This window comes from Temnothorax longispinosus, chromosome 9 (genome assembly GCF_030848805.1).
Source record: "Temnothorax longispinosus isolate EJ_2023e chromosome 9, Tlon_JGU_v1, whole genome shotgun sequence".
Lineage (NCBI taxonomy): Eukaryota > Metazoa > Arthropoda > Insecta > Hymenoptera > Formicidae > Temnothorax > Temnothorax longispinosus.
Genome location: NC_092366.1, coordinates 2,741,288 through 2,755,856, shown reverse-complemented (window position 1 = coordinate 2,755,856; position 14,569 = coordinate 2,741,288). Strand labels below are relative to the sequence as shown.

The window sequence follows — 14,569 nt, the reverse complement described above, 5'->3', positions numbered from 1 at the left end:
TTATATTATTTTATCGCAGACAAAACAAGTTTATATGTTTGGCTTTATATGTTGAAATCTTAATCTTCCTGCAGACATGTTATGACACTAATTTATACGATAACTCCATCTATATATCTTTCCAAATAAGCAGAACATAAAGTGTGATTGTGAATTCATAAATTCGTGAATTTTTTTAGTATTGTAATAAAGTATTACAAATGACGAAAGTTTGTTACTGTGATAATTGCGGTAACGTTGTATTGTAAAATATAATATTTTATATGGACCGTGTTCTGAAAATCGTCTCCGATATTTTATATCAAAAATGAAATAGTGTTTTAATATACGAAACATCGCACACGTTCCAATCCGAATGAAAACGTGAAAATGTAAAGAAATTTAAAAATCGCGACAGAATTTTCAAAAGATCGCGAAGGAAACGACGTCGGGACGAACAAACTGGGAAATCCTGAACAGCTAAAAGCACATCCGAGATACGATCTATTGGCAAATTGTGTCGGGCGTAAACGCAGGGATTCGTCCCGAACGAGAGTGCTTGTGAGCCGTTAGAGATAAAGTTCATAGGGATCTACGTGCCATGGAGCGTCGGGAAGGGCAGCCGTCGAAGCGGGAATTTTATAAGTGCCGGTGCCCTGGGAACACGCGCGCGAGGTTTCCCTCCCGGCTTTTACACGGAGCGCGGCGCGATTCCTCTCCTCGTGCGCGCGCGGCGATCTAAATTAAAATCTATCCCCGGCCTCGTCGATTCTCCGACTGCGCGGCGTTAACGGGCGACGGCTAGAAACGAAAGACGAGTTTCGAGTTTGCGAGAGCAGATTGAGAAAAATAAGCGCCGGGCTCTCGCAGTGCTCGCACGCGGAAATGCCGCGGCGCTCGTAATGAGCGCCCAGTCGAGACCGCCGCATCTTTTTTCGGTCATACTGTACGATGTCCGCGCAAATTTATTAGACAGTCTGGCGATATTAACTGTAAAACGCACCGCTTCGCGAAAAAGTAACGAGATAAAAACGAGTCTCATCAAGTTGTTTTCGTGAACGAGTGTATTCACGAGTGGAGCCGAACGAAAGGCCCCAAAAAGAGACAATTATCTTAATTTTTAAGTGTTCAAGTTCACGTGAAAAATACTTTTTTCTGATTATTCAAGATTATACAATTTATATTGATTTGAAAACTTTATCAAGAGACAAGAGTTATTAAACATTATTAATTAATCAGAATCTTATTCTTTGATTCAGGCGGATAAAAGCTGCAAATATAGAATGACAGATTTTTTTAGAAAATTAATACTTTTGCGAGAAATCGTAAGAAGTATAGAATCGCCTTTAATTATTCAAAATTACTGAATTATTAAAAGTAGTAAAATGGAATCTTTATGTATATTAGTTTAGAGATTGTCTCCTAAGACTTGCGCAGGCAAAAACCTCGTGTGTGAAATGTAGTACAGAAATGTAAGCTTGTGTAAGTTTCAAATTAAACTGTTATGTGGGAATTGTGTGAGGTTTTTCTATAGTCATGTATATATAAACCACCTATAATTGTCGCTCCATTTGGATTCTTTCGTGCTTTATAATTTCAACAGCAGCTTTCTAATAGCGGATTGCGATTGCGGACACGAGGCTTCGCACCTTCAGAGGATCGAGCGGATCCTCCGCATCTGGTTGCGGGGGGGGGGGAGGAACGGACATTTCCTCCGATTTTATTATCGGGTTTCTACACGTCAATAAAAGTCTATGAAGAAGGTGCTAAGCGTTTTGCGCGCGAAACGGGAGTGTTATTATCGTCGCGCTATTCGAACCGCGCGCGTTATAGGGCTAGAAAATAGTGTCGTATAACTGGGCTTGATGTGGTTTTATTGCCGGCGTGATTCTGATTTTCGCGCCGTTATCCCGTAACGAATGTGAAATATTTCAAAGGCGGGCGCGGCACCGTTAGAAGAAACATTTGGAACGATGCGAGAAGAACACGACCTCACCCTGCCTTCGTGCGGCTTTTAATATTCCTCCGCACGCGATTTTTTTACTTTTGTTTCGTCACTTCGTGAGGATATTCTGATTCTAGCACGCGCGAGAGAATGAATTTAATCGCGCTTTTTTGTCCGGATCTCACCGTCGCGTCGCTAATGACTAACGACGAGGACATCACGACATGAAATCACCACAAAATTCGGAACCTGAGCGTTGTCGCACGCTCCGACCGAGGTTACGTTTTTATTATTCCTGTTTGCGCTGTTATGCAACATTAGGAAGCAGTAAATAACACGTATTAAGGGATCCTACATGTCGCGTGTGTGTCAGTACATCCGATGAAGTCATAACATTCTCGCTACCAATATTTGAAATATTAAAAAAAAATTAAATTGTTGGATTTATTTTGATTTGACGTATTTGAAAAATGGAAAATATTTTTTAATGTCGTTGCAATTGTCCTACAAAATTTATAAAGTAAAATGCGTAATATTATCGTATTCGCGCGACAAAAAATAAGATACCCTCTTGAGCGTATTTCAAAAGTATTTTAACGAAAAATGCGACACGATGTTGTTTTCGCATAACTCGACGTAATTTTCTTCGTCAACTATCTTAATTCCCCTCGTAAGAAAGAAAAAAAATATACGCCGTGGAATGCATAGGGCGGAATTAAAATCGCAAGAATATAGCCGTGTCGTGTCGCCGCACTTAGCAGCATTCTTATCCTTCGTTTTGCTGTTATCCAGCGCCGTGGCGAATAACGAAGGACGCATTAGAGGGCCTTCTCGTACATTAGACGCGGTTCGGTCGAAATCTGCGTTCATCGTTAATTTTTTTTCGCCTCCTCCCCCTCCGCCGAATCGAATTGAACGTCTCTTCGCGCGATTAGGGCGACTAGAAGGCGCGTGGGAGTCGATGCGCGAGAGGGTCCCGTCGTAAACTCTCGAATCTCGAAAAAAAAATTATATATTAACGTCGGTTTTTATAGCGGAGGCCCCCGTGGGGGACAACCCGGGGGTCTCTGCTGCGGTCCTCTTCGCCAAATATGGCTACCGAGCCTACCGAGGGTATCTTAATCCCTGAATCGGGTTCATGCGAATTGTCTCATTTGGAACCTTGCGTCTCTTCCCTTGCGCTTTCTCAGGGCTAATAAAGTCTCTGAGTGACGGCTCACCCCCACGTGTCACGTGTCGCGAGAACTCGCCGGGACAACGTGTCACTCTAGTCAGATGGCCTTGAGAGATGGACGCGCACGCGCACGTGCAGGGTCACCTTTATTTGTTTCAAGGTAGCCCGACCGCGAGTGGACAAAAACGCGCGACGAATGTTAATTTCTTTTACAGCGGTTCTCTCGAAAAGTCGCTTCTGTCGCGGTCGATGGAACGTTTAATGTCTTTAATAATTGAAAATATCCTGCAAAGAACGGTTCTTTATTATCTTTATCAAAATCAACTCATAAAGTGTATTCTCTCAATTGTAATCTTTGAGGTTTCTTTAAATGTAACAAGGAAATTCTTTTAATTACATATTTCGGATAGAAAGCTTCGCATACAGGATTCTTAAAAAGTGCAGTAAGTTCAAATTTTCAAACCGATAATAAATTACACGTTGATTATTAACGATAAGTTTTGGAGCATAATGTGCATCGGTTGCACAACGCAACGTCGACTTCGCGCAGTAAAAGCAGGATCGCGACGAAGGCGAAGGCCGACTTCTTGAAAAAAAGGAGAACGTTGTTTTTACACGATAGCGCGAAAAACATCTAGTGAAATAAAACGCTTATAATCATAATGAGCAAGCCCGACGCTTCCGCCTGAGTGTCGTTTGAGTGACCGTCGTCAGCGATATTTTTAGAACTGTTTTTATCGAGATGACCACCTCTAACCATTTCGCTTCTATACGTCGTAAGATCTGACGATTGATTGCCTTACGATTGATTTACGTAAATTCGTGAAAACGAAGAACGTCTCAGGGCGACTGATCATTGGAGCATAACTGTTACTTCGGTCAGTTACGGGCCTCGTCGATTAGGATCTCTTGGTTTCAACACATCTGGGATTGTACGTGTCTCTGCTTTTTATCTTTCAAGAAAAAGACTTCTGTCGCGTGTATTTGATAGGTTCTATTGCATTGTATTCACTGTGTTCTATCTTTCGTCACAGCATTATGAAGCAATATACAAATACATTATTCCTTAGAGAATAGATTTCACGCGACGAAAATAGGAGTCTCGCTGGATTGTATAACTTGAAAACTGACATCACGCTACGTATGGGCTATTAATTCGTGAAAGGGAAGTGGAGGTTTCAATCTATGAACAGGAAGCAATATTTTCGTATACAGAATAAAGACTTACTTGTGACAGGCGACAAAAATATGACAAAAGCGAGAACGAACAATTTATTCGCGCCGTATCAGGAATTAATTAAAATCAAGTCGACTTCGTATCTCTCGTTGCACCGAGCCGGCGACGTGCGGCTTTGAAGCTTCAGCCTCTATGAAATTTAAATTAGGTGTCGTTGCGCTTAGATCGTAGCATCGATAGCGTGCTACGGAGTTACATCCAGAATCCTGGGCATAATTACGATAACGCTTAATGCGGACGGATGTAAGGAAAAAGCCACGACGGCGGCCTTATCGCACAATCGCTCCTATTAGCAAAGTTCTCATCAGCGAATCCATTGCCGATATTATGCGCCGTCACCGTCATCCCTGTCACTGTCATTATATCGTTGCACGTATCTCGAGTATCCCATCTGCCTGCATGACGACAAAGAGAACCATTATCACTCGTTGCGCGTTTATCATCATCTACCTACAGTTGGCATGCGCTAGTATAGACACGTCGCCGAGAACGCACGATGCTATCACTTCTCTTTCTCTCACGTTTTTCACGCATACACACACACACGCAAACACGTACGCGTGCGTAGAAATATCATGTACAGAAAGCACGCATTCTCGAGCATAAACTGCACTCTCATGACAACTGAGGGAACAATTCAGCCGATTGTTTGTTTGGAAAACGGAGTGAGCTCTGGAAAAGCTTGTTACAATTGATACACCCTATCAGCTCGCGCAATTATATCGTACGTCTAATTAATTTATTCTGATACTCTTAGAAAATTCTATTACTCGCGTATTAAGAGAAGCCGTCAACTTCCAAACAAACTCTCGTAATTTCGATCGAACAAACAGACGATTTCAGACTGGAGCAACGAGCGAGAAAGGGATTAAACTCGTTAAATCTCCGTCGACGAGATTACTTTTAGATATTAAAAGCGCAGCTTTGCTTGGCTTACAGATCGGTGATCGGGTCTACGGGTGTGCTCGTGAGAGCAGGAAAGGGAAAAAGAGGGAAGATAAGATCGGGGGTGAGAAAGCTCTAGGGGGGTGGGGTAGTAAAAATATAAACACGAGACGGGGTTTGAGCGAACAAAACGGGAAACGGTGCCCCTAGCCGGTGTCGTGTGGCATGATCGGGAGAAAAGTTTGAGAGGCAAGATGCTCACGATACAGCGCTCGGAATTACTAAGAGGGGGAGAAGGCTGCAACCCTCCCGGCACGCATTTACTACCCCCCGTTGCACCCAGGGCTTCCGTCGCCGAGCCCGCCGAGAGGAGCGTCTCCTTCAATCGAGACGTCCACGTGAAGAGGATCGGTGAGTCCAGGCAATATCACACACCACACAAACTGCGACATATCCTGCATATGTAGCGGAGCGAGAGAGATCGAAAGAAATGGCGCTGCTTGATCTTTTAGACCCAAAATGTGTCGGCTACGTTTTAGAAAAAGCGACTATATATAATAGCATACAATATGATAATATTTTCCCGCGCAGCATTCTTTAAAATATATATAATATTAATTAAACTTTATAGACATTTTAATCGGTCCAATAGATAAGCTTGTAACTTTTTGTCGATAGAAGAGCTTTAAATTACATGCAATATTGACGCAAAATTACGTACAGTTTCACACAAATTATCTTTTATTAAATTCTAGGACGTAAAAGCAAGGACGTAAATACAATAGATTTAAAATTCAGATTTTGACTGAGAACTTAGAATCAGACTTGATTGACCGGCGACCTTCGATAAAACTGGCCCTTCGAGCCTCGTCTAACAGTACACCGCGCGCGCGAGGACCAAGTACCGTTCGCCAAATTAAAATCTGATAAAATGCGGAGGTTACGCGACGGGACGTGTCCGCAAGGACGATCTTCCGGTACGATTCACGATACGAGCGCGCATACACGGCCAGAATTTAATGCGCGTTGCCACTATAAAAGTGCACGAAAAGCCGGTCGAGGAAAGGAGGTAGAGAGAGAGAGAAAGAAAGAACGGAGAGAGGAGGGCCCCGAGAGAGAGATCGCGCAAAAGCGATTTTACTTCGCGATGCCGCGATGTCTTGTATCTCAGAGAAAAAATTACGGCCCTAGAGAGCGATCCCAGATTGTGGAAATTATTCGCTGCGACTCCTCTCTCGTTCTCTTGCTGGCTCTCGCTAGCGATCTCTTCTCTCGACGGCCGCTTCCGAGAAGCGTCCTGCCCGGGAAATTATGCGCGCGGTCGTGCGAAATTCCGACTGATACGCTGACACGGCAGGCATCGCATGCTTAATCTCGCAGGGACACGGAGACGCGAGAAATTTCGGAGCTTGTCAACGAATTTAATTAAGATCGCGCGCGCACGTTTGGATTCTTCCCGGTCGATTTATCACTCGTGTAGATCTCTTTTTATGATGTTTCGACGAAATCAATGCGTCGCGCTTAAATTTTATGGATTTCGACTCGCCATTACGACATTTAACGCGCCATATATCCTTGAATCTCTGATGAATATGTAAAATTTGTCGCACGGCAATGAAACTGATAATATTATATAGCTAGAAAAAAAAATCAACTTCCCGAGTAACTCCTTGTCAGATCAGAAATGTACCATCCTGCTTGTTACGTTTAATTTATATTCCTTACGTCAACATTTTTTTATAAATATAAAGAAATAAGATTTCTCGGATTTCTCTCGAGTAGGAGTGAATCGCGCGATCGACGAAAGCCGAGACGTCAAGCAGCGCCATAGCGCTACGAGCTATGCAATACGCCTAACTTGTGTGTCTAACTTCTGCAATCGCCTCGAATATCAATGTGTAACATACTTAATTAGCAAATCTTGCCGCAGACTAACGGCTCGAAACAATCGTGACGCTATGCGATCGATTCGTTTTTTTTTCCTCGCGCGTTATCTAATATCAGTATCGGTATTAATCACTAATCGGCCGACGATCGCGTAACAATAATTTTAACGACGATTCTCCCTCTCCTCGGAGAAGATGGTGGCGGTCTCAGTGACCTTGACATCGTCGAGGTCGGTGAGCCGCCGTCATCTTGGACCCGTGGGGAGACGATTCTCATTGAAGGAGATGCGCGCCCTTCGCTGTCTCTCGCAATTCTCTTAATGCGATATGTGGGATTGTAACGGTATTGGTATGTGTGTGTATGCGCCGGACTCAACCATTCCTCTATTACTAGCTAATTATTAATAATATTGTATTAATGATTCCTCTCTTACCCTACGCAAAGTAAGCGTTGCATCCTGCTGACTTCCCAACACCTTCGCTGCATTTTTAACACGTGTCGAAGCCTTTCGCTGCGGAGGGTATGTATACAGAGCGTATTTTAATTTATACGAAGCTAGATCGTATATGTTTTAGCAAGTAACAAGTTTGCTAAAGAGATTATTGTTTGGAATCCTCAAAATCGGTATTTGAGATCCTGGTAAAAACGAAATTCACTAGGAGTTAACCGAAACACATTTTTCATTACTTATCTCTGTTGTTTCCACGATTCTGTAAAACTAGTTATTGTGAAATTTAAGAGAATCAGAAATGATTACCAGCGGAAACTGATCTGTTAAGCCTCCGTTGCTGAATCGCGCGGTCATTATGTTACGCTAGGTCACGTAGATACACTAAAAGCGGTATACAGAGATCGCGCTTCTATCTTGTTTATGCGCAGTTTCAGGAAAGCAACTTAATATGCCACACACGAGCCACGGCGAAGTACGGGATAAACACGGCAGATAAAGCTAAACGCAGCGAACCGTCGCAAGTTACGAGCGTTTCCGCTTTCCGTGTATATCGCCAACGCGGCGATCAAAATTAATTCACATCTTCGATATCTCTTGCCTGTTCTTGACAGCTCTATCGTTTTTAAAATCGTCCAAAACGTTCGAGAGTCCGATAATAATTAACATAATTGTCTGTTATATCGATACTAGTGCACTAATGTGCGTCTTACGAATAACGGCACAAAATTAACGATCTCCAAGCAGAGGCCAACTATTTTAGAACGTGGAGCTTGCATTATTTTATAATCGATATTCGTTGCCGGACTCTTTTTACGCGCTATATTACCGTGAAATATAACAATTTTTTAATACATATTAAATTGATTTATATATCTCAAACTCAATTTGTGTTTCAATCTCATTTTTGAGTCATTTATAAAATATCAGCAGTTAAATCCTCAAATGTGGTATCGATTAACATTTCTGAAAATACTGAGAGAAAACGTTTTCTCGTATCTTTTTTTTTTTAATTCTCTCTTCCGAGGGCCATATCTCGATCGACAAGGTCAAGTGACAACGCCGCAATCACACAGATGCGGTCGATGAACTCTTACCCATTCACTTTTTGCGATAACGTGAACAATAAAAGCGCGTGCTTCGCTCAGTACGATTTACCGCGAAATCACGATGATCGATTCAAACCGTGAAAGCAATTAAATTCGGATATTCATATCATACACCGATTTAATCCTTGATGCTGTTATTGGTCATTAATAGTAATTACGACAGACAGTTATTTCCATCCATAAAAATATTATATATACCTACTCAGTTTATTTTTAACATAAATCATTTCTAAGAAATATCTATATAAGAATATAGTTATCTATAAAAAAATATCTTAAATGTTTCGTTCTTACAATTAGTTCACTGCCAATGTTTCGTACTTTTAAAACAAACAAAATGCGCATACGTATGTTTACGTGCCAGCATTTTTTAGCAATCAGGAGCGTTCTGTCGCTCAGAAATGGTTGAAAAGCGATGCTCTAAAACGAAGGGAGACTTTGCAACCGCGACAAAAAGTATCAGCTCGGGCCGGTGTATTAGCGGTCGCGCCATACTTCTCATTATACCGGTGTTAGGTGTATGTTTCTTATTATCCCTCCCTACCTCCCTTTCTCTTTATCTTTCTCTCTTCCTTTCCCTTCCCGTCGTCAATGCGGGCGGTCTCGGAAAGTCAGCCTAGTTGGGTGCAGCATTGCGCTCGCGTATGTGCCTCTCGTCCAAGCTTGTTAAAGGCCCCTTGTGCCGTCCGCATTATCCCGCCTGCCGGCGTTTCCTGGATCGTCGCGTGCTCCGCGATCGCAGGGACCGCGGCCTTAACCCGATGCACACGAGTGTGTGCGTGTGTAACGAGGTGTAATACACTTCCCGATCGCGCTATGATCTTCGTTAGATCGCTAATGAACGCCGCACGGAAATCGCCTCGAGATCCGCGCTCCGAGAAGCTGATTGTCGTTCGCGAAACAAATCAGAGATGGTCTCTTTCCCTCTCTTCTCCCATTCTCCTAGTTGATTAATGATTAATTGCTAAAACGTTGTCGAAGTGGCAAATATATTAAATGCTTTTGTGATTAAAGATGACTAGATTATTTGTATAGAGATAAAATTTTTTTTATTAAATGGTAACAGAGTTGATCAATTTATGAGAAATTGATTGTATAATCATTCCATATGAATTGAGCTTCAAGTGCAGAAAGCTTCTAAAAATATAAATTGTCTTAAAACTTTAAACTGGGTTTTAGCACAGTACAATTTTATTTCCATGCTTAGAAATATTTTATTGCAAAAATTAAGAAATTACAATAAATTATTCAGTTCTCTTGTTTTATATTTTTATAAGATAAGTTGCAAATTATCTCTCGTATATAAAATCTATTTTTTGAGTTCGTGTTATGCTGCGCAAATTTTAAAATTACTGTAGATTGTGGAAGAAATAATTATTATATTGTATAGAAAGTTGTAGTCAAGTCCTTTTTTGTCTCCAATAAACAATCAATGCTATAACTCTTGTTCGTAATATTTGTGTCGTTTAATTTCGAATCATTAGATTTTCTACAAAGCCGGTATTACTTTTCCTTGCACGTAAAGTGGAAACAACGACGCGTGGCGAGTTTGATGATAATGCAACGATACTATGTAACGATCAGCTCTTACACGTGACGCGCGCAGTAGATATAAGGAAGTACTTGAGTACTTGAAGCACCGAATAGACCGGTATTCCGAGTCCACAACATAGAGATCGCTTATCGGATATCTCACGAGTAAAACGCTGTCAATGCTGTTGCAACCGCGTTAATTTTCTTACCGGAGAAATGCCAACGTGATCAATCTCGAATTAGCGGCCTAAAGCCCGTTTCACACTGCAGATTGGGATTGAGATTGGATTGAAATTTAATTAATCAGAATTTTAAAAAACTAAAGTTTAGTGAGCTTTGCTCCGATTAGTCAAGTTTCAAACCAATCTCAATCCCAATCCGTATAATCTAATACGAGCTTTAAGCTATGAAAACATCGACATAAGATTTGCACATTAATCCTTAGCTCATGAAATAGTAAATCGTAATTGTAACAACATACCCATCAAAACGCTGTAAAATTTTCATTGTAAACAATTTAACATTATTCCTTCAAATCTTCTAAATTGTCGATTTCATTAAGTTCGTCAAAGATTTCACGATTCTACATTTTTTCCGCATTTTAATCGTTGCATTTCCATACTTACATCGGTGTTTGCACTCGAATCTTTGTCTTCGTCGGTTGCGTGTCGAGTAGTCTTAAGATCACAAACGACCTCACAGAAACGAGGAAGTGCCGGGGTATCGGATGGACCGGTATCCCGAGTTGAGAACGTGGAGGTCGCATACTAGCATCACTTTTGTGAGACACGTGTTTAGAGGGAGCCGAGGGGGAGGAGGCAATGTATGTAACAGGGATGAGAGGTTACAGAGGTGAAACACGGTACAGATTATGGGAATACAAATTAGCGCGATCCGACCGTGAACATATGCCGAGTGCGTTTAACGTAATCTATCTGGCGGTTTAACAAAATTCTGTTGAGATTGGTATGCCGATAAGGCGAAGTTTTCACCAGAAAGACATTCTGAGCTTTCGTTTAACGCTAGCAAACGCATTGGTGAACGTTTAGAAGTTCAAAGGCGTTCGGAACAAACTCGGAAGTCGAGCGTTCGACGAGTTTCACCGCGTAACGAGATTTTCTCAAGCGGTTCGCTCGTCGGCAATCGCCAGATCCGCGATACGCGGAAGATACGCTAATCGCGGCTAGTCGTCGGAGAGTAAGGCTGAGAAAACATTCCTCTCGCAATTATGACATCATGCGCTAAAATCATTCATCAGCGTCAACGCTACGGGGTTTTCCCAGGTGTTTATTCGCTCAGGTGTTCGCGTTCGTCGCCGGTATAATCAATCTTCGGAAATTAGCCTTCGCTTGTGCGAAAATTCCTACTCCGATAAAATTCAAAGGATGAGATAACGCGAAAAAGTGCGATGTAAAGGTGTAAAATTAGCCGGAAAATAATACAAACGTAATGAGGATATTACGTGGTAAAAATCCGCGACGATTCTGTGAAAGAGCCTGCTAACGAAGGAAACTCGCGTGTCAAGAGTCAAACAACGATCTTTCGAGAACAGTGTAAACGAACGAGAAACTAAGCCGTTGCACTTTCAAGCGGCCGTGCCGTTGGAACTTGAAGTCGACGTCGTCTTCGGTATCGAGAGATTCACGCGACGAACCGAACGATACGGCTGCACGAAGTGTTTATGGCGTTTGCGGCACTCGCGAAGCACTAGGTCAGCGCGATCCGCGCGAACTTTGACCCCGCACAAGCGAAATGCGCTATTTGCACTTCCGGCAATTCTTTCACCAACCTGATTTATTCCCACCGTGCGTCGCGTTCGATGATTCGCGAAGCAATAATCCCATCTTGCATTTCATTTAGCTGAATAACAGTGTCGCATACCTCAACAATCATGTGCCTCATTTTTTATAGTTCACAATAGAGATAATTTTTTTTTTTTTACAGTTGATTGAAACAAGATATTCCAGGCTTTTCATTATCTTCTTAGATACACGAATTTGTTAAGCAATTTTAAATTCTCCTCGTCGCAAGTCTAAAGTCGTATACCGTCTGGTAACTTTACGGTATTCGCGAATCACGCGGAATGCGGAATTGACTCAGGAATTCCGACGTAATCGTCATTTACACGAGCATGTTGGCGCGCCGATTAATAATTAACTCACGCTCGCGATCGATCGACGCGTCGGGTTAAGCCAGCGTGTAGATTAGGCTCCGCCATTTCCGGAATCCCAACTGAGCTACATGCGCACGGCGCAATTGAAAGTGCAGCAAGAAACAGGCAGTACACACCGCGAGAGATAGCCGGCCCGATAATCTTACGCCTATTAGCTTCGTTTAACCTGAAGTTCGCAAACGCGATATTAAATTTTCGTTACAACGGTATAACAGTATTAAGAGTAAACAAGCTTAACGCGTTGCTCTCCCATAGATAACATACTACTTCCTTTAATAATACTAAATAAGATAATAGAAATATATCATTAACTTTTATTATCTTCACGGTCACATTAGAAAATTTATACGATATTAAATGTAATACATTTGTGCTCTCTTTTTTGTCTTTTATAATATATATAATATTCGACTCCATTTACTTGTCTACTTAATTTGTGAAAATATGATTATCTCAGACCCAAAATGCAACTTTCCCAGAATATTGTCACTCGAGAGAATGGCGACAGTACGTGCTCCTGACACTCTCGAAAGATAACAATTCGTGAGAATGTCAAGCACTTGGAGCACAGTCTAGGGAACTAAGCCACGGAACTAAGCATGTTACGGTGCCCCATGCATCGAATAAATTCCTTCCGGCAGAAAAAGTTCGCGAATTGGCGGCATGAATAATTCATTTTGAATTACTTATTAAATCAGATAGGAAAAATGCCAGGAGCCACTTTCTCAAGTGCGGTTTTTCTTTCCTCGTGAAGGAATGGCATAATTAACATATGGTCTTTTGATTAGTGTTTTGGCTCATATCTGCATGCAAAAATATATATAGATTATAGTTTACTGAAAAGAGGAAGAAGCTCCGGTCATATTTAAAAAATTAGAACATTAAGAATCAGATAATCCATGGTTTTGGTCACATCTTGAAAATTTGAAAATTCGAAAAGCCAAGATCCCCCGATTTGGTAATCCGATGGTCAGAATACTCGCGCTCATAAATACGAATGTGATAACTGGCATCGCGATCCTGACGTAATAATACGTCTCGTGCAAGGTGATGCGCATACATGTTCGCTACGTTATTCATCAGGGATTCATCGAACGTACGTGTAACGTGTCCGTAGCGCGAGGTCCCGACGCTAATGTCGTGATAATTAAATCGACTTTACGACGCGCCTGAATATCAATCAGTTTGCCGAGCACAATGATTACATCTCGTTAACAGTCACTCATGGTGCTGCACAGGTGACATTAACCACTTTTGAGTGTTTTGCTCGCCAATCTAGACTTACTTTCCTGGACACAAGCGTATATCCTAGACGACCATGGAAGGAAACATAAATAATCGTGGATAATAAGTTGATATTACGACAAATTGCGGATATATAATTGAATCCATTTGAATACTATTGAGATGTCCATGTTGGTACTTGAATTCATTGCAACAGAGAACGAAGGATCATTGTCATGATTGAAGGACATCAAACTCTTTTATGATTTTTACAGATATATTTTATCCAATGTCTTTAATTTTTTCTCTGTGAAATATGTTTCTCATTTAAAGAAATATTGCAAATCTGTAACGAGCAAATTATTTGTTTCTTATTCATAACACAAATAAAAGAGCATATATTTAAAATTGTTGAAGATACCTCTTTCTAAAAATTTTAGAACTCAACATTAATTCATCTTCATCTTCCTAATTAATTTGATACTAATATCTCTCGACTACAGAAGAGTAAATTCTAATGGTTCGTGGTGGTGCAATTCTTCAAGTTATTCCAGATGGGAACAGACATGGTACGTTGCATTAAAATCGTGTTGGATTAAAGACTGTTAAGTCAATAAATTGTACAAGGAAAGAAAAAAGTTTAAAAGCTACTTGCTGAACAGTTATCTGCTTCGCAGCCCGTCATTCGTTTAATCAATCGTACGCATTCACGATCGACTCTCTAAACGCATCAATTCTCGCTTGGGATACGTGCGTCACATGTTAATGCGTTTTCTTCTCTCTTCTCCTTCTTCTCCGTTTCTCTTCCGCCCCGCGTTAGAAACGCACGTGCATTTGTATTGCAAGCATCCACAACGTATTTCTCCCTCGCGCGTATACCCCGGCAATAATTAGTATTCAGGAAAGCAAGATCGAATCGGGTCCTCCGTCGAGATCGGAGAATCACCGGACCGTCACGCTTCCGATCGTTTTTAA

At 41.5% G+C, this 14,569-nt stretch overlaps 1 protein-coding gene and 1 long non-coding RNA gene across 3 annotated transcripts in view; one reads left to right on the top strand and one right to left on the bottom strand.

The window, feature by feature from the left end:
* Positions 1 to 14,569, top strand: part of Blo (bloated) — a 110,339-nt gene that overhangs the window by 3,091 nt on the left and 92,679 nt on the right. For both annotated transcript variants that reach the window (XM_071788784.1, XM_071788785.1), the window contains exon 2: positions 5,275 to 5,631. In XM_071788784.1, the coding sequence (XP_071644885.1) occupies positions 5,475 to 5,631 (157 nt within the window). In that variant the 5' untranslated portion in view covers positions 5,275 to 5,474. The remainder of the gene's footprint in view (positions 1 to 5,274; positions 5,632 to 14,569) is intronic.
* The window catches only part of LOC139819447 (uncharacterized), a 164,537-nt gene that overhangs the window by 103,933 nt on the left and 46,035 nt on the right, over positions 1 to 14,569 (bottom strand). The gene's annotated exons all lie outside the window — the stretch shown is intronic.